Here is a 20969-nt window from a genome sequence, read left to right as displayed (position 1 = left end):
CTGTATTTTACCTTCCCACTGAATGAATGTTTAATATGGTATGCAGACAGAACAATATTTGAAGATTGAAGTTTTCTCCTCTGCTTTAACTATGTCTAGAGTGATCTAAGTTATTGCACAACATTTATAAAAATACACAATATATTAATATTCTGTGAAGGATATGAAATGTCACACCAGGCTTAATTTTTTTTTTCCATGTTCATATTCTGAACATACCTACAGCATGTGGACAGCATTCTGGAATAATAGTCAGAACTTTATTATTGCCCAAGGAAAACAGGTAAATTTTCAAAGATCAGAACATTAGCTCTCTTGAGATTAAAGTTTAAAGCAAAATAACTGGCACAGAGTACTTTTCACTGGATACAGAAATGTAGAAAAGTAATGTGTCAATATTAAATAATATCTGTGTTTGTAGCACCACCACCAGTATACCTATAAGGGAAAAAAATGCTTCAGAACAACAATGTAAACTTCACCAAGAGGCATATTTTACATTCATTAAAGCAGAAATTAAAGACAACTTCCTCTTAAAAAAATCACAACGTAATCTTGGGGCCAAAAATGCTGGACACGAGTGAGCCGACGACGATGGTACAATTCTGTTTCTCAGCGGGTTCGTTGACTGACACGGCTTTGTAAGCATCTCTGCACAGGTTGCACACTAACAGCATTTTCTCCTACAGTTTGCAGTTTTGTTCAGATATTTTCCACCCATTTCTGTTTGTACACTTGAGACGAATGTGGTGTTTCATGAATCTGTCAGGCTGGGTATAACTGGGGAGAGTTACTTGACTGGATTTCTGCCTTTGAATCTTCTGCTAAAGAGATAACTGTGTTTCATGAGATGTTGAAGCCTCCACTGTAGGCACAAAGACATGATGAAAAAAACCCCACTTACCTAAACTGCACCACCTGAGGCTATCACCCTGTCACACATAGACACAGAATATAGCTAGAAAGTCACCTTTTTAACTTAAAAAAAAAAAAAAAGTAGAAATAAATGTACTGGAAGGTGAAAAGAATTGCTGTCAAAAGCCTATATTTACAAATGGATAAAAACACAAAGGTATGACTACTGCCTGATGATGGCAACACGCCAGAAGAATCTGAGAGCCACCTACTGCCTTGGTTCTATATTTGATTACCAAAACCCAACAAAACAACCAAAAAAGTGATCTCTTAATAGCAGTGGATTGTGTAACCTCGTCGATGAAAAGATCGTCCTCTAGGCAATCAGCAAACACCTCCCATTTAGCAGCCTTTGCTGATTTGAGGCATAGCAGAATTTTCTGTGGTGATTTTTCTTTACTGATTTTTACACAAATCTTAATAACAATTGCACGTTTAGAAAGTCTGTGATGATTAAGAATAAATACGTGTGGTTTGACCAGGAGAGAGTGGGACGAGACTCCACGAGCCCTTTGAGGGACGCAAGATCTTCACTTTCAGAGCGCAACACCACACTTAGTCTCTGATGTTGTCTTCAGCTCTTTCTATCCCAAAAGCCTTATGGGAGACAAGTCACGAGGAGAAATGCCAGGTACCGCTGGCACAAGGAGAGCAGTCCGTGAGCCAGGCTGTGGTGACAACCAGCCAGTGGGCTTGTGGTGGTCCTGGACTGACTCCTGCATCAGAGAGCGGAGGCCGTGACGGAGTGGCTGCCCTCCCTGGCCGTCTGCACGCCCTTGAACGCCAGCGAGGCGGGGATGTCACAGCCATGAGGGGACAGCGGGGTGCCACCAGCGTGCTGCCAGCCATGGCTGGCCATGTACCCAGACGGGGTGGCACTGTATGTCATGTAAGGTGACACCTGGGCTGGTGTGGCATAGGGAGGCATGGCTGGTGCTGAGACGAAACTGCTGACAGCTGGGAGGCCATTGGGTGCCTGAAAGGAAAAGGAAAAACGTTTCTAAGAGAGTAAGACATGGCGGGTCTGCTGTAAAAGAAGCTGTCCTCAGATGCTGCCCTCGGAGACTTTGTACAAGACCCGGGGACAGAAATGCCCACGGGACACCCCGAGAACCACCCATAATCACTACCCCACACTTCAGGGGCACAGTGACCCCCTTGTGCTTTGCTTTTAAGACCAGCTACCCCGCACCAGCTGGGCACACCTCTCCCAGCAGCCTGTCCCAGCCAGTGAGCTGCCGCAGAGGCTTAGGGAAAACACACCAAGAGCAGGGCAGGAACGGCCAAGCCCCTCCGTACGCTGGTCCGCCTTCCCACAAGCAGTTGTCCAGGGACTCCTTAGTTGCATCTAATCAGTACGTTTGAGAGCTACTGCTGGAGGTATTAGTGATGAGCTTGTCTCATCTCTCTCGCTGAGCTCCTCCTCTTGGCAATGAGTCGCACAGGTTGGAGCAGGTGGGCTGTAATATTGACCCACCTTTCCCAAATTTCACATGGGGTGTTGGCCACCGTGGTGAGGCCTTAGCAGGCAGTGCTGGGTGTGCAGTGACCACGGCCACACCAGCGGCAGGAGAGACGAGCCCATCCCAGCGCCTCACCTGCCCCAGCCCCGAAAGAGGGTGGGCTCAGCCCTGAGCTGCGGCAGGCAGGTGCAGGCACGGAGCCTGAAGCAATGCTCCCCGGAGGAGCGGAGAGGTCACAAGCAGCTGGGGAGTTGGGAACATCTTAAACTCTTTGGTAACTGTTTGCTCAGAGCGTGAGTCAGAACTACAGTAGTATTATTATTATTGATGATGCCTTTTAGAAATCTGTTTTCTAGGTACTTGGGATATAACCTTGCAAATGTTCTTTGCTCACAGCTTCTCCTGGTTTCAATAGGGCTTCTGTGCACAAAACAATTGGCAGGGCTGGGTCCTTTCCTGTGAGCTATTTTCCTAGGTCCTTCGGTAGGCTGGGGAGAAGGGTTGCTATTTAAACAGAGAAGGGAGAGTCCTTCAGTCTGCCACGGTAGGATTTCACAATGAATGACTCCTTATTTAAATAAAGAGTGTTTGGTGGTTTATTTCACACCCTGTAAATGCTTCTTCAGCAGAACAGGTACAAACCAAGATCATTTGTCTTGCTTAAGTTTCAATTTGTGTAGTGTTTATGTTTTAGGATTTAGGGTGGTATTTTCTTCTGAGAGACATTTCCTATCTGAATATGAAAGAACAGGTATTGATTCAGCAAATCATGTAGCACCTGCCATTTTTAATCACCTGGTAGAACCGGACCTAACCTGGATAGTGCAGAACTAAGAAATGAAACAAAACTTTTGTTTCTGATAAAGCTTCACCTGATATTAACATTTCACTTGTTCAATTCCTGTCTGGATTGCATCTGCCTAGATTTCCAGCATTTACCTCCATAAATGGCACTGGCCTGGTTTCAGGCTCATGAGTTTCCTACCAACGTAACTCACAGTTCCACTGGCTGGACTATCCCCTCGTCGCCACTTGGGAAACCGAGCAGTAATCCTGCTGGAGTCAATATAAACGTGTACAGCAATCTAAGACAGCAGGAGGCAGTGATGGGATCCCAGCCACAGGCCTCCGATAGGTATATTAATTAGTACAAAACATACAGCTGCAGCAGCAACATAATTGTCATTCTGAATCCATAAACACGTTGTTGAAGCTGAACTTGCCTTATTCTTTTGAAAATCCAAGCATGTGACCTGACCTTCAACTCCAATTACACATTCCCTGCTGTGTCTCAGAATTACACTTTAGCCTCAGCTCTAAATATCAGTCCTTGCAACAATACTAATTAATACAAACCTTCAGATAATTGCACTGTAAATTAGTACACTTCTTAAATCACATGCAAAATTATTTCACTGAATTTATTGGAAAGTAAAAGTGTGACAGGCCCTAAAAAGGTGCTGTTCTCCAAGCTCCCTGCCTCTTCCAAGGTGTAAAATGCTTTTCAGAAGAATGTGAAACGAATGAGCACCCATTTTTTCTAACACACAGCAACAAAAAGCTTTGGGCAGAGGCAGTAGAGCCATTAGAACCAGACTGTATCACTGGGAGATCAAGAGCCACAACCCAAAGGTATCCTGCACAAAGAAGGACAGAAACCCTGAAGGGGTGCTGGAAGAAGAAAAGACCTGGGGCAAGTCCCTGCAGAGTCTCACAGCCACTGAGACAGCACAAACCTCCAGCCTCTGGAGCTCAGCAGAGGTTTTTTGGACTCTGTGAGACCACTCTGCTCCTCCAGGCTTGCCCATTCCCAAGCAGGCTGGTACCAAGCAGCGGGCTCAAGGCTGTGCCTGGAAGCCCCATGTTACATAGGATTCCTCACTCTTAGTGGTCATGTCCCGTGAACCCTTGTCTGTGCTTTTGAAAGGATTCCTCCTAGGCTGCAGAGGAGGCACATGTCCCTCCACCCTCCTGTGTTGTCACCGCTTCCCTCTACCACATGTGGCTCTGGGAAAAAAACAGAGCCGCCCTTTGCCACACAGAAGAGAAAATGCTTCCCATATGCTGTACGGCCTGCCATGCTGAAGAATGCTCTCCAGCCGCTGGCACTTCCTCTTAGCGCTCTTTAGAAAAGGCCAAGGAAGCATCCTCATCTATGGAAGAATAAGACTGTAAATGTCTTATCCTTCAAAGCTGTGCATAGTGCTGTGTTACGCCAAGGCGAAATACTGCTTGATGCAATTATTTTGCCAAGCACCTCTCCCCACCCCAGCATCACAGGCGAAGAGTATATGGATAGAGAAAGGCAACTTTTGGTCCTCAAGAAATGACTTACTCTACGTCCAATGCCATGTCCAGGCAAAAAAATCCCTGGAGGTGATGACTGTGTCTGTACATGTAAACAAATCAGACCAGGGCCAATGCTTTCGCCCTGAGGATGAGCAGCACCATGCAATACCCAGCCCCATGGTTCACCTCTCTTTGGCCAGAAGCAGGGTGTCCTCGTCCCTGCAGCCTGTCGGGCCAGGTGCCTGGGCTGCGCCCTGCCCGACCCCACGCTGGGGCAGTGTCTGGCTGCGTGTTAGTGGGCACAGGCTAGATCTGTGCCAGGCAATGTGCCAACAAGCCACCTCTTTGCTGGTCCACCGATGCTCAAGCCCATGACCTGGCCTCCTGCAGCTCCTACAGACAAGGCTGCTAGGGGTTTCTCGGCAACCACAAACTGATCGTTTTGCACGATCTGGGGCAATTCTGAGCTCCCGAACAGTGCACGTTAATGCAGACATTGTTGATAAATATTTAATCCAACCACATGTATGTTCCCCTAATTCTATTTATTATTGTGTGGCCTTCCTTAGTACAGTCTTATGGCATGAAGTAAAATGAAAGTCTCTGAACTATGATTATTGGAGAAGCCCTAGTTTGTTACGGAATTACACTGGAGATGCTACTTGGGCCATTATTGATAAAACAGATGAGACTTGACCAAAGATTCACCAGTTTTTGTAAAAGCTTAATTTAAAAGAACACCTATCATGATATACAACAGACAGAACAACCTTTTTACCCACCTACTCCTTACTTCAATTACAACTGCAATAACTGTTCTTTCTGTAGTATCTGTTCAGAATGTCAGAAAGTTCTTGCCCTGACTACTGAGGGCAGGACAGGGAGGCAGTTGTGTAGGGACCGCCAGCTGCAACCTGTCAGAGGCCACCAAGACTGGAAAGCTGTCGTCGCTGCCTTGCCGCATTAACGCATTATTCTTACTTTAGTGCAAGTGCTGCAAAGCTTTACCACTCAAACCCAGAATGATGTGGACGCCAGTAGGTGGCTTCAGCCAAGCAGGCGGCAATGGGGTCGGTGAGGACCGGCCCGACTCGGAGCGCGGCTCTGCCTCAGGGGAGGTTTGAGCCAAATGCGCAGAGCAGCCAGAGGCCTCCTCTGGTCCAAATTTAAAGCTGAGGGGACAGAGAAAACCTCACCTTATGTGATTTAAAATTGTGCTGCTCAAAAACAACCCCTGATTTTCATCTCCGACTTTCATCAGTGAAGGACTTGACCCAATAATTATAACCGCAAGAGTTTTTACTTCTAGACAGCTTCAGATACAAAGTGTAGGTTATCAGAAGGGTTGAATCTTGTCTGTCAATCTGGCACTTTTTACAAACATGACATTCACTTAAAATAAATGGAGGGGATTAAGTTCCATGACCCTGTATATACTGGATGAATAATTCATCCTGCAGTATATCAATCAGAGGAAATGAACACCAAAATCTAAACATTCATAATTAGGAGTGCAAGAACCCCATGGTGTTTATGGATTTTTAAAACCCTTAGAACTTGTTTTAAGTGCAGAGCTTCTTGAATCCGGTTTTTAAGTTTTATAAATATTTTTTTTTCTTAATTTAAACCATTGCTTTTCAAGGGAAATCTAATTTATTAAAGCAAACAAACAAACATGCAGTTCTAATGGAACAAGAACCTCTGCTGTGCAAGTGATAAGGGATCCTGTTTGAAAGCGCTCACTGTCCAGCTTCTACAAAGACCAGAGAGAAACATTTGCTCTGAATTGCTGCTTCTATCAATGTTTTGAGACAACTGATGGAACAAGTATTTACAAATTTTAGAGCTATGTTCAAAACCTAGAACACATGACCTTCCACCAATTCGCAAATTCAGTTAAACATGTTCTTGCAAAGATACCTGCGAAACAATGGTGGCTGGGCCAGGATCACAAGCTGGGTCTGGTGCCTTTCTGCAGAGTTACTGCTGGTAAGCACCAGTGCCAGTGAAAGGAATATCCAGTCCAGAATTCAAAGCCAAGGTGAACATAAAGTCTTGCTTTAGGGCACGTAAAATGATGCTGCTGAAACAAATGGACTGCATGTATTTTCACTAGTGAAGGAGTTGGTTCAGTAGTTTTAACGGGGGGAATAGTTGATTTTAGACACTTTAGTTACAGTACTACCCAGAGACAACTTTTGTTGTCGTTGTTTTCAGTCTGTTTGGGATTTGGGATGCAAAGCGGGTGGGTGGATGAAAAGCAAATCTAGAACCGAGTTTATGTGGGATTATCTTTGGAAGAAGTCATTTCCATTAGCTATTTGGACTCCTAGAAGTCAGAACAGTTCCTCCAAACCAAAGGTAACCACCACACACACCTTGATTTCTGTTATGAAGGTTACGCTGTTATAATGTCATGCAGCTTCAGCCTCCTCTTTCTTTCATAGTAAGGAGAAACAGGGCACAAGCTTTCTGGACAAGGTTCCCCTATCAATCCACATCAGACAAACTACCTGACTTCTTTTTTTTGCTGCCTTCGCCATGTTAATACCAGAGAAACAGCCAAGATACATTCCACTTTGAGACACTGTGGTATAAATTCAAATTCGATCTTGTAATTAATTTATATTATTTTGATTTCTTTCATCCCCTTCTCTACTTTTCCGTCTCTGCCTTTTGCTTCCTAGGTATGTGTTCTCTGAGTATCAAAATTAGACCCTCTTCCTGCGATCCATTCCCATGTGGTTTCGAAATGTTTCACGAAATGACCCAAGGTCACTTAATTTTTCATGGAAATAGCATTCAGAATCACGTACCTGCATTTACGTTCATCATCATTAATATCAATAATGCAAATTATCTCATTTCAGGTTCACACGAATACGAACGAGAGCAGATTTGATGCCACAGGTGGATGACACCTCAGTTTTATAGTCTAACTCTAAAGTAAGCATCCAAAAGAATGTAAATTATTCTTTTTGTTTTAAGGTTATTACGTCCAATTATTTGAATCGCTTGCCCATTGTAATGTAATTGTTACAACATTTTATTAAATAGGTAATGCATTGCATAGCTAAGGGTGTATGTTTTGCAGAGGTATTCTAAATGTCAACAAAAAAAAAGTGTTTCTGGAGAAACAACATAGGCTTCAAGCTCGAGTTACCCAATTCAGCAGCCCTAACAAGCTTGGACAGTGACTCAGCCCAAGCTTCACTGCTGGAATCAGCAGAAGTTCAGCCTGTGTCAAGACTTGGGGAACACACCTGGGGTGAATGAGGTTGCGAGGTTGCTGTTTCATTCGTATTTCTCAATTCTAACACTGACTTGGACGGAACGAATCCTTCCTGTCCTTGGATCAGCAAGCTCAGCGCGTTGCCTTGATACTCCAGCGCAGAGCCTTTCCCTGAGAGCAAACGAAGCAAAGCTGCAGAGTTATCACAACCGTCTTACTGAGAGCAGCAGCTCCCCAGCAACGTGGAGTGCTGGCAGCAGCTTTGGGTGCAGGGATGCTACTGTAGCTCCGCAGACAGACACCCTCTCACTGCTCATTTTTCAAAATGAAAACCTTAAACAATTTCTGGGACTCCTAAATCTTTTCTAAATGTCCTGAAAACACAAAGTAGCTACTGGAGAAGTCGTTTTTTCCCACAGCAAGGGAAAAGTATAGCAGGGAGCAGAGCTGAATATCTATTCCTTCAATCTGATGAGCAAATTACCTTAAAAACCCAGAGGATATCCCATGTGCTTAGTGACGTGCACATAATCAGTCAAAAAGGTTACGGCAAAGACTAGGAGCAATCAGACACAAACTGCAAACATAAAGGAAGCAAACATGCTAAATCCCCCTTTTTAATTGGAGGTTAAATATGATTTATAAATCAAACCAACATATGGGATCCCAAGGGAAGAGTAAACAAATTTTCCAAGTCAAACATCAGCAGCAGGCCTGTAATGGAAATCTCATTTAGGAAAATGGCATTACCTAAAGTTGTAAGTAATACAACTATGTTTCTTTTAAGGTTTTAAATTTAATAACCTTAAATAACATTTTGGTAGAAACTGTAGTTAACCAAGTTAAAGCTAAATTCTGAAGCTTCTATTCAGTGCTACAGCATCAATGGGAAAAATAACATGATCCTACAAACACCCATTCAGATCAGTGACCTGCCAAAATTAACGTGCCTACACAGGTAAGTCAGAGTTATCTAAAAAATAAGGATTACAAAAGTGAGCACTGAGTAAGTTTCTCCAGCTTATGATAAAACCTTTTTTAAATCTTTTTAAGAAAAATGTAATAATATTTCTAAGATGGCAAGACGTATGCAAATAAGCTAGTCAGAGCTGACCCTGCAAACCAGTGTTTGCTGTATTTTTATAATGCTGGAAAAACTTATTGCAAAAATCTTCTCATAGCTCATATCAGACCATATACCCATATTCTTAGATGAATGAACTTCTTTTACTGAACATATTCCCCCTTTCATTTTCTGTGCATTTCACTGCCAGCAGAAGAGGATAGAGCAGATTCTGATAAGTGAGGATACTGCCCTTAAATAATTTTGATATCCAAAAAACCTGGAAGAGAAGTGGAACAGTTTGTAGGTAGGATAATACTTTGAAACATACACCTTTATTTTCAAGAAAGACTGGACATCAGGAATACATTGGAATTGAGGAGCTTTAAAATTAACACATGGGCAAGAGGTTTACAGTCAGTCTGTTGCTCAGCTATGCTGGGTTGATTCCCAGAAGACTGAGCTTCAGAAAATGGGAAGACACTTTTCCAGAATGGGTATTTACAGTATTTCTCTTTCACTGTTAAACTGTAGGAAGCAATGCTGGTATTCTAGTTGAAGTCACAATTAAAACAGAGTTATTTGCCTACTTGAGTGCTTTGAGATTCCAAGTGTAATTAGCTACCCAATCCTATATGGTGTCTCTTACAAAGATGCCCTTTTCTTTACAGGTATTTCTCCTGTTACTAAATTCAATGCATTCCAATGTACTGCATGAGAAAATCACAGTACTTCCTTCTAAAATAATGTTCATTCCCTTAATAATGAGCAGATCCCATTCCCTGTGTTTAATGTGCCTTTTTATTAACTTAAAAGTTGTTTCCTTTACTTGTACGCATCCCCAGCTGCACTGAATAACACAGAAATCAGATAATATCAATTGAGTGTTTTAACTATAGTTGAGACATGCATCAAGATCACTCTTAATTATATTTTCTTATCAAATTTTGAATCTCGGCCTCCTCGGGGAAATAAAACCCCGCTTTTGGAAACAGTAATCGTAACTTGAATTTACAGACCTTCACCGATCCTTTCCTAAAGGAGCCAGGGGCACTTCATGTCTTTTCCAAAACAAACTACAGCAGAAACAAAAGTTAAAAAAAAAAAAAAAAAAAAAATCTTTCTCAGAGACTGAGAAATCCACTACAAAAACAACCAAGGAGAAGAGAGGTAGGAGAAACAGGCACGATGGAGACCAGGCGGACGGAGGTTGTCGTAAAACCTAAGAGCGCTCCAAGGGAAAAGGGGGAAGCAAGGGTTCCCAATGCTTCTTCAGAAAAGGGATGGGTTTAGATGATTTTCACAGTGAAGTGAGATCTACCACATACGGCACACACTAATATGTCTGTCTAAAATATCTCCCAAACGTAGGTTATTGTGCCAGGTCTGTACATTCCTTGAATGGGTGCTTTCTGTTCGTACTTCCTATTAGGAAGGATGATATAAATGAAAGTCACTGCCTTCCCAGTGAAGGTGCTGGGACTTGGGTTATACTCTATTATTTAACAAACCTCAAAACTGACTACCTCAAAGTGGAGTGAAAACAAATTCTGTTTGCTGTGAGCACAAAGCTTAATTCTGATGACAAAGCCACAACTTGAGTATCCCATAGACAGTTATACTGTGCTTACAAGAAGAGAAGGAAAATTCAGAAGAAAGATCATGCCATACCAGCAAACTCCCTTGAGTAGGAACTAACAGATTCACATAGTTTTAGAACAGATTTGCAGAATAATTCCCCCTGTGTATTTTTTCAAAATCTGGAGTCAGGCAGGGTACCCATGGACATAAAACAGGCAAATACACTGAAAAGGAATAAACATTTGTTATTTCTATGCTGACGGTTAAAACTATAATGTAGTAGTGAAAAGTCGTATGAAAAATGCCTTTCTAATATGATATATTTAGCAATGTATTGTAATTTCAGTATGGTGCTATTTAAATGAAACTGACGTTGTAAGGACACGTTACGGACACAGAGACATCAGAGGGACTCTTGATGGCTAGAAGCTGGGCAAATGGGGTCAAACTGGTAAAATCCCCACTTTGTCCTCTTTAAGGAAAGCCAGAACAGTGGTCCCCTTTCTCTAACAAATCTCTGATGGTGCAGAGGCAGTTACTGGGAAGCTGGTAAGTCGACGAGGGTGAAATCACAGCCCATCTATTACTGAATGCCCATCGTCATTATGACTGGATATGGAGGCAATTCCTAAGAGCCCGTAAATTGCCACAACAGCTAAATTCAGACACATCATACAGTTTTTATCTACTTCCCACTCTACTGCAAGCACCAGAAGACTGAGCAGATCAAGTCCTATCCAATCCCCCTGCCCCTAGCACTCCGCTCCTTGGCTGGGATAGGTATCTCCCAACACTCTCACTTTTCAGTCCCTGGTCCTGTTGGTCACAGCAGAGCTCCTGGCAGGTTGGGGCCATTTGCGCAGAGGCTGCTCAGAGTGCAGTTTGAGTGTCGTTATGCCATTCACTCACCTCTCTGACTTTCTTTATTAGTTTCGTCCGGGTGGAGTGCCCTGAAGCCGTGTGGGTTGGTGGGCAGGGCACTGTGTTTTGGCCGTGGAAGCAGGTGGCCAGTAAGAGGCAGGTCTCACAAATGGGGTTCGAATGGGGTGCCATCCAGATCACCTGGGAAGGAATCGGGTGCATGTAGTGGGATCAGCTCATGCCCCTCACCCACAGCATGCAACGACAAGGATGCCTAGACCTCGAGCAAGCCATCTTAGTGACAGTGTTTTAAGAACAGGCACTGGTCTGGAGATCCTAGTGAGAGTGACACAGAAGCAGACAGCCTCCAAGCCAAGGTCTGCGATGTTTCCCACATCATCTGAACCCCTGCACCAGACAGGCACTCTGCTAACAATTCGGCTAGGTACTATGGCAAGAAAGCATGTAAGCATCTCTCCTCAACACCTTCCCCCACCCCGGGTATGAGTGAGGAGTGGGAGGCCTGGACCTTTATCATTGAAGGATTTTGCACAGACCCATAGCAGGAATCCAACTGCCTGAATCCTGAGTTAGAATACAAGATGCCAAACAGGTAATCTGCTAATTACATTTTTTTAATAAATAACCTATGTAGATGGGTCAAGTAATTGGCAATAATGTTTAAAGTTACATTTTCATCTTATTCCCAAAGAAATTGATGCATGTTGTGGATTCTAAGCACTGCAGATAAAAACAATTGCAGATCCTTTGGCCACTGCATATACAGCTCATTGTTCATCTACAAAGATCAGGAACTAAATATTTACATTGCGTACATTTTCTGTGCAAACAATTGTCCAGAATTGCACTCACAATTATTTGCAATCACTTGCCCTGGAACAGAGCCTTCCCTTTACGTGCTGTAAGCTCACGACCCCCACTCAGAACACAACTGAAGGACGGGGAGCGCTACCCACCCAGCAAAGCCGGTAACTCGGGCCACTTACAGCTGGTGAAACTCAGATGAGGCAGAGGTGAAGTGGTTGCTGCTTTGGGGTCTGCCCAGTATGTCAGAGGGAGAGGAGACTTCACTCAAACCATGGTTATAAGCCCCTCTGAATTAGGAGGAGTGTTTTCAGCAACTCCGGTAGGTTTGGGATCAGGCCTCCGAATAGTATACGCTTTCCAGGAGCGAGCTTGCAATAACCGCTTGCTCTTAGACACACACACAGACACACACACACCCCCAGTTACAAGCTTTTTCCCATTAATGAGTATCAGCTCCCTTTGGCAGCGTGCACATCTGCTTCCTACAATGCACACAGCAAATAATTCTGAAAAAAACTATTTCCAAAGTTATTTGCCTCTCAACAAATCGTACAAATATACATCAGATCTTTTGCATTTTCATAAATGTGTAAACACAGACTGCAGCTTTTTCAGCTTGCACATCCATGACATTACTCCAGAAAGTCACAAGCCTCAGATGTCTGAAAACAGCATTTTAAATGTGGTACATATTTATTAAATGTTTCATTTCACATGCAGCGTACAAACGGGCTTGTATTTCAGTGATTTCAGCTATTTGTTTTCTTAATGCAGCTGTACGTATAAACTGCATAATGCATAAAATACTCAGAATGTTCATCCTTTATATTAATAATACAATTATCTGCAGACGCCGTCCCCCCACACCACATCATTGAATGTGCCTCTCCATATGAATACTGCGGTATAACTGAGCTCTGTATGAAAAGTTTATGACCCAAAAATTGTCAAGCTCTCAGAAAAACCTATTTTCCTTTTCAGTTTCTCTTGATTCATGGTCACTCTCTTTGCAAAGCTGCATGACAAATGTGTGAATATGATGCACCAGAAAAATAGAATGCAATTGATTACACATAAACAACAACTTGGGTCATCAGGTAATTAAAAATAATGGAAACTTGACAAGGTATCTCTGTGACTTCCTGGGGAACGTTTGGTACAGAATCACAGTCTGCCAGGCAGAGCTTTCAACTCCCCAAACTCAAATACCGAGCAACATCGCGAACAAAGGCCCCAGAGACACCGGGAATCTCATAATGCTTAAAATGAAAAATGTTCTATATGCAGAGGTTCAGTTTCATGTTAAACGAATGTGACTGAGTACTGCTGAGGCAAAAATGTGAGGTCTTCCTGCCGCTTTTGCGGAGTCCTTTCCTAGTCCAAATTCCCACTGATGTGTGGGGCAAGGGGTGAAATGCAGCCGCTCGAACCCGCGGAAGCGAGCAGCCTCGGCTGCCGGCTGGCAAGCCTGGGAGGTCAGTAAGGGTTTTGCCTGAAAAAAGCCTGCAGGATCCTATGTGTTAAAACAAATATATATCGTTTAAAAGGAGGGATCAAATAAATGTATTTTGAAAGTACAGGAGACCTTGTTCTTTGGGCTCAATTCTTCTAGTCTTTCTCACGCAGAGGGAGTTGGCAGGAGATCTCCTGAAAAGTAAAATATTATCTTCCGTGACTAAGGTTAGGGAACAAGTCCTTTGCTCGCCTAGTAGCTATGGAGCTATTCACAAGCTGTGGACAGGTGAACATGGAATGCTGCTGGTGCTTAAAATGCATAGCTGATACTTGTTGGAAACAGCAGAATTCCCTATCACTGACACAAAATCCTTGGTTAAGGTGCTTTAAAGCACATCCCCTCTGCTCCTGTTGTGTAATTGGAAAGCCTAAGTAAAGCACACACGCTTGATTCCCTTCTGGTCTACTCCTCTTGTAGGCGCCTCTGACTTTGGTAATACCGACACAAAACTGGAATTTTCAGTCCACAGTCATTTTTCTCTGGGGGAAATCTGCTGTCTGCCTGCTTAAGACCCAGCTTTTGTAATGAGCTTTGCCCAAAGGAGATGAGGAAAATAGTTTTACCCTGAAGTCCAAAGACAGAGCCTATTTCACCGTAGCCCTTCTGGCATATAAATTATGACTGTGCCTTCCCCATTTTTCCACCATCCCAGATATCCCTTTGCTAGATTCGCACAAATGAATCAATGTTCTCTCCTGTCCCTTGCTCACCTATTTACACCCAGAGCAACACAAATTGCAGGTGACTGGGAAAAGCTCCAAGGACGTCAGATACTTCTGGTGAGACTTTACTGTCACAGACCGTCACCCCAGACTCACTGCGCTCCAGCGAATGGACAGCTAGTAAGTCAGCGCTACGTGCAGCAAGAAATCGGTTCATAAATTTCACTTTGCACCTGCTTGTAATAAATATTTTTGCAAAAAGAATGTTGCAAAAACTGCAAAAATAATCACATTTTCATATCCTTATTTAACACAAATTTTTTCTGAGTACATTCTAAATTAGCAAGGTAGTAAACTTGTGACAGATGAAGCAATTAATGTACATGTGGATGAGCTCTGTGGTAAGCGAGCCTGAATACTACCTGAATAGACTGGTCTATATGCTAGGACTTTCCAAAGTTTTATTTACCCGTATTATTATGGGGAAGGAGTGGAGCGGAATCTCCTTTGCATCTTCTTTTAGTGAACAGCGTTCTGAAAATGACCTCTCAGATTAAAAATTTTTAGCTTTTCTGCCCCTTTAAACTCTCTGGAGAATGTATTTTGATAATTTAATTCATTTTTATTAATAGCAATTTGCTCCATTTATAGATAGTGAATATGTTTAAATTACTTTTATCAGGTGATCTTTCAGGCTGAACAAAACTTTAAAGTGAGACTGGTATTGACAGTAGAACAGTGACTTTTTATGAAAACGAAGGCATAAATACTGAAGGAGTGAAAAAAGATAAAAAATACTTTCCAACACCAGCCTTGAAAATAACCCATTTTCCATAACATCATTCCTGAACAGATCTGTTGAGGTCAGTGGGATCCCAACAGCAGCAACAGTTTGCAGCCTCTGCGCTGGACACTGGGACTACTTCAGCAGAACCGCAGAAGGCTCGGCCTGGAACCCGAGGCAGCGCTGCGGCCATACGGCTGTCCTTAACTGAAGAACGGCAAGCTGTTCCCATCATTTTTAGTGAGACTGCTAACACTTTGTTTCGTTTTTAAACAAATTGTGGCAGGATGAATATTAACTCTAACTCTGTCTTTAACCATACAGCCGTGGCTATACTGCAGTGCGCGTTATTAGTGATACGAAAGGAACGGTGTAATAATAGGGTAATAGAAAAATGTAATGCAAAATAAATAGAACAGCGTCAAGGGCGGTGTACTGTTTGTAAGGCAATGTATGTAATAAGGTGGTTGTTCACTTTTGGGGCCTACGACGTTTCCCGCTCTGCCTCATTCACCCCTTTGCAAGCGTTCTCACAGTCTGCACGCCGCGTCTGGAATTTGAAAGGGTCTGACCCGGCTACTCTCCGCACCGAGTACGAGCCACGAACGTCACCTCGACACGGAACCCAAAACCAGACGCAGAAATCAAAAAGTACGTCCGAAACCTCTCGTCTTTGAACGGGAACGCACAAAACAGAGATCACGGTTTTTCCTCGATTTCATTACATGCATAACAAATTAAAGACCGGGAAGCCAGCGTGTCTGAGAGACCCCTGATACGTTCTGAAACGTTTCCATCGCACGGGAAAAAAGAAAGTTTTCAAAACCTGCGCATTCCCAAGGAGCAACAGTCGAGCGTTGTACAGCTCTTCTCTCCTGGCATGGGATTTGATTCGCAAGCACAAAGATTCAGGCGAGAGATTTATGAAGTAACAGTTACATTGTGCCGTAATTAAAGCGTAGGAAATTCGCCCCGTCTACTTAAGCGTTTTAAAACTCTAATGTAGGAAGCGATTACACCTCATTTTCAAATTATTCCCCTGCCTACGGAGCAGGGTAAAAGGCGGCTTCGAAGGGCGGAGGCGGCGGGATGTGGCCGCTCGCACGGCCCCGGGGCTGCACGGTTCGGCCCGACCCGGGCCAGGTCTGTGTGGCCCGCGGCGCGGACCGGTGAGCGGCGATTCTCGGGTGTCTGCTGGGCGGGCTGCGCCGCGGCGGCGGGGAGAAAGGCGGGCTGGGGGGGCTGCCGGGGGGCTGAGGGGCTTTGGCGAGGGAGGGAGCGGAGGAGGGAGCCCGGCTCTTCCCCGTCTTGCCAACCAAAAGCGAGGGAAGGCCGGCACCGGCTCCGAACCGAGAGCGGCAGCCCCGGGCAAGGGCCACAAGCCCCTGTCCGAGCTCAGGGACCCTGTGCATCATCCCCCCATCCCCCGTCTCTCTTTACCTGGCTGTACTTGGCCTCCTGCTCCAGGGAGCTCTTCTCCAGGCCGTTCACGGTGTGCTGGGCCGGGGGGGGGAAGCTATTTCGGCCCAGGCTGCTCCATTCCTCCACCTTGGGGCTGGGGTAAGGCGAGGAGTCGCTCACTGCTGGGAAACAGGGAGGGAAGAGGGGGTCAGCTGCAGGGGCCGGGATGCGGAGCGCTTTTGCCCCGGGCTGGAGACGGCTTCGTCTCCCCACGGGAAGAAGTTTGCGGGACAGAGTTAAGGGGAAGCCTGTCTCTCGCCCGCTACACCTCGCTGAGCCTCCCGGGAGCCCCTGGAGAGGGTGATCCCGGGGGGGAAAGGGAGTGGGTTCCCTCCGTGCGGCTGATGGCAGCGATCGCCAGCCGACCCCGGTGACGCTAAGCCGCTCGTCCCCGCGTCCTTGTGCTGGCGGGACGGAGCTGCACCCCTCCCCAGCGCTTATCCCGCGGGATCTCCTAGATGGGATTTACGGGAATCGCCTCGGGTGTGTGCGTGTAAGTCCGAGGGCAAACGATAGCCTCTGTTAGAAATCACCCTTTGACAAGGCTGCAGATGAACCAGGCTCCAAATAATTTTGGGACTAAAAAAGCCAAGAAAACAAAACAAACAAAACACAAAAATAAATTTAAATTAAAAAAATAAGAAAGAAAATTAAAAGAAAAAAAAAAAGATGAAGAAAAGAAAGGGGGGGGGGGGAATATAAAGGTCCTGTTATTTACGAGCGCATCAGCCACGGCACGGGAATGACGGGCTGTTTTGCAGGCGAGCAAATTCCCCGGGCCCCGCCGGGGACCCCGGGGCGGGGAAGCAGCTCCCCCGAGCCCGAGCCCGAACCCGGCCGCTTCGGGGTCTGGGGGCTGCGGGCCCGCCGGAGCGGCCGTGGGAGCGGGATTCCCCGCGACGCCGCCTGGCTCGACCCCTCGCCGGGGCTGGGGAAAGGCACAAATCTGAAGTTGTCTTAAGAAATTGAGCTCTCTCGGTGAGCGCCCTTTTCTGCTGATCTCACACTTTCCCATGAATAGGGGCTTCCTTTCTGTGTCAGCAAGGTCAGTTTATCCTATAAATCAAGGGCGAGCAGCCCCCATCTGCGGCACCGACCGCTCGGCAGCCCCGGCTCTCTGCTGGGAAGGGGAGGGGGGAAGATTTTACGCTGCAGAAAGATGTGTGCGGCTCCGAGGGCTGAGGGAGACGGGGCAGATACCGAGGCACCCGGCGGTACCGTAGGAGGCCGGCCTGCCTGCCAATGTGGTGTTAATAAAAGAGGAACTCACTGAAAAAAAAACCCTCCTTTTCTCATGTGATTGTAATGTTCTCATTCTTTTTAACGTTCGTTGCCAACACTACCTCTCCCCAGCACAGAGCAGAGATTGCCAGGGGTGTATTTGCTAAAGTCGACTCAGAAACACGTTTGTTTGTGCCAGTGTGGTCTGAGGATAAAGTTTATATCGTGAAGTAGAGGGCGAAGAAGGACAAAACTTCTATGTTTTTGTATGTACGACTATAAATAAAACATACTTTCACGTGTGTGTATTGCTTGGAAAAAAAATACCACCTTTCTGAGGAAAGAAAAAGCAAATCATTCTGCAATGCCGAAAGGATCAGTTTGCATTTGAAGTGCTGCTGAAACCGGATTGTTGCCGTTAAGAACGCAATGAAAACAGAAATCACATTCGCCCCCTCCCCGCCGCTAATTGGGAGGGAAGAGTGGGACACAGCAATCGCTGTAGGCGAAGGTTATTTTAGACTGTTGTTTTAACCACATTCACTGTTAGCTCACTGGCAGAGACAGAAATGGAAAAAATGTCCCTTTCTTTGCGGCTGGGAGACGCTACGCAGCTTCCAAGCGGAGAAACAGAAAATAAGGTGGAAGAAATAGAAGCAGCAGATCTTGGGGGGTTTGGTTTTCCTGGACCACCGCTTCGGAGGAAAACACAGCATCAGAATGAAAGCAATTAGGTGACATTTGAACTTCCTGCCGGAGCAAATTCGACCTGATTGCGAAGACTAGAGAAAATGGACTTCGCGGTAACGCCGAGGCGGCGCCTGGGACTGGAGGGCGGCGGCGAGACCCGGCCAGGACCAGGACCGGGACCGGGACCGGGGTCGGCACCGGGACCGTTCCCTCCCCTTCTCGGGTGACAACGGCAGCAGTGACGACTGGTACGGTGGGGTTCGCTGGTCCGCCTGCAGCCCTCCCCGGGACCTGCGACCCACCCGTCCTCCGGGGAGCTCGGTGCCCGGCTCGGGCTGGGGGAAGGAGAGAAGCTTCCCGAGGCAAAGCACGGAGCCGCCCTCCGACCCGGGGAGAGGAGGGAGCCCGGGAGCCGGGGACCGAGACGCTCCGGCTGCCCGTCTGCCGCCGCGGGCCCGGGTCCCCTCTCCTCACCTTGGTCAGTGATGGAGCGGATCCCCAGGATGTCCGTCACCGAGTGGGAGGACGGCCACGTCCTGGGCATGGCCATGGTGCTGGGGATCGCTGGCACCCCGGGAGGGGTGGGCACCTTGGCTCCCGCAGCAGCGATGGGGCTGGGGTAGGAGTAGATGTGGTTGTAGGGCAGGGCGGGCTGGGGGGGCGGCTGATGCTGCTTGTAGGACTCGTAGTGACTCTGCTGAGACAGGTTCCCGATTTTGTTCCGGAGGATGCGGCTGATGGAGCTGACCGACGGCACGTTGTACTTGTCACACACGCCGTCGGCCAGCAGGCGATCCCGGATTTCCCAGGCGAAGATGCCCGGGTCCCTTTGTTTGTAGGTCCGGATATGTTTTACCACAGTGGGGGTGGTGACCCGAGGCTTGCTGCCTCCGATGGCCCCCGGTAGGATGGAGCCGGTCTCGTTGTAGCGAGCCAGGATTTTGCTGACGCAGCCGTGGGAAACGCGGAGCTGCCGGCTGATGTCGCACGGCCTGATACCCAGTTGCGCCAGTTCCACAATCCGCAGCCTGATGGCATTGGGCAGGGGTCTCCCGTTGACAAACACCCCCCCGAGCTGGTTCACTTCCCCGAAGGCGGGTTCTGCAAGCAAACACACCAACACACCCGTCGGACTCGGCGGAGGGCTCAGAAGGGGGCGTCGGAGCTGCTCCTCACCGCGAGGTAGATGTCACAGCTCGGGGACCCCCCGGCCACGCCACGCACCCTTCTTTCTAAGAGCGGAGTGCCCCCGAAATTGAAGGGGGGGGGAAATGAGTTAAAAAAAAAAGAAAAGGAGAGAGGAAAGAAAGAAAAGGAGAGGGGAAAGAAAGAAAAGGAGAGGGGAAAGAAAGAAAAGGAGAGGGGAAAGAAAGAAAAGGAGAGGGGAAAGAAAGAAAAGGAAGAAAATCCGTGGCAACAAATGTCAGAGCTCTCCCGACTGTGCATCCAGCATATTCCAAAAAAGCACATTCCGCAGATGAAAAACGAGATCGCCCCGACAGACAAGTCAGCTTTATTGCCACGGGAAAAAGTAACACGAAGAAAAGAAAAAGAAGAAAAGGAAAACGTTTTCAAAGAGGTGGGGGAGGGGGAGGAAGGAAAAAGTAGTTGAGGAAATCATTCCACATCTTGGGAGAGGCGAGGGCTACGCGGAGCTTCCGAGTCGCCACTAACTTTTTCGAGACCGTTTCTGGCGCCGTGAGCGCCTCTGGCTTAACGGCACGGTTACACCGGGCCGTAAAACGAACGTGCTGAAATGTTAACTGCTAAGACCGGCGTCAGGAGCAAGAGGTGCCAGGGGCTCGGCCGCGGTCCCGCCTGGCACTTGCCTGGCAACGCCGGCAATAAACCGAGCGGTCGTTAGCTCCTCTCTCTCCGCTGCCCCCGGCCCTCAGCGCGTCCTCACAGCCTGTGGGAACCCAAGCAAAGTCAGCCAGGGCGGCAGACGACGGCGCAGGGGCGCTCCCCGCTCTTGACAGCGCCCGAGCCGCCCCGCAGCCCCGGCCACTCACCCATTCCTCCGAGCGGGACGCCTCCGGGGCCGCCCCGAATCCCGCGCCGGGACCCGCGCCCCTGGCCGCGCTAGCCCCCGGGGCTCTCCGGTCTCCGCCGAGGAGGCGGCGGGGGGGGGAAAGGGCTACGAGGAAATCTGCCTGCCGAGGAGAGAGCCTTGACTTCTGCATTTCAACCTCGGGGCAGCGTGGGCAGGGCCCGGCTGGGCAGGGCGGCGGGGCCCGCCGCTCCCCCCGGGCCCGCCCCCGGGGGCGGCCCCGCCGCCCGGCCGCCCCGCCGAGTGGCCGCGGGAGATGACGGACAGTGCGCTGCCGCCGGCCCTTCCGCTCGGCCCGGCGGGCGGGCTCGGCGCCCGGGGGTCCCCGCCGCGACGGGAGCCGCGGTCCCGGT

The 20969-nt window shown here is 47.3% G+C and overlaps 1 protein-coding gene across 1 annotated transcript; it reads right to left on the bottom strand.

Annotated features, from left to right (window-relative positions):
- Positions 1-1636: 1636 nt before the first annotated feature.
- Positions 1637-20582, bottom strand: PAX9 (paired box 9). Its single transcript, XM_075427138.1, has 5 exons — positions 20579-20582; positions 19041-19667; positions 16635-16777; positions 11453-11605; positions 1637-1891 (listed from the first exon to the last, which is right to left on the bottom strand). The coding sequence occupies exons 1-5, from the start codon at positions 20580-20582 to the stop codon at positions 1637-1639; spliced, it is 1182 nt and encodes a 393-aa protein (XP_075283253.1).
- Between the last annotated feature and the right edge of the window lie 387 nt (positions 20583-20969).

Source organism: Opisthocomus hoazin, chromosome 7, assembly GCF_030867145.1.
Source record: "Opisthocomus hoazin isolate bOpiHoa1 chromosome 7, bOpiHoa1.hap1, whole genome shotgun sequence".
Classification (NCBI taxonomy): domain Eukaryota; kingdom Metazoa; phylum Chordata; class Aves; order Opisthocomiformes; family Opisthocomidae; genus Opisthocomus; species Opisthocomus hoazin.
The sequence above is the reverse complement of the archived record's forward strand: the minus strand, read 5'-3'. Positions and strand labels throughout refer to the sequence as shown.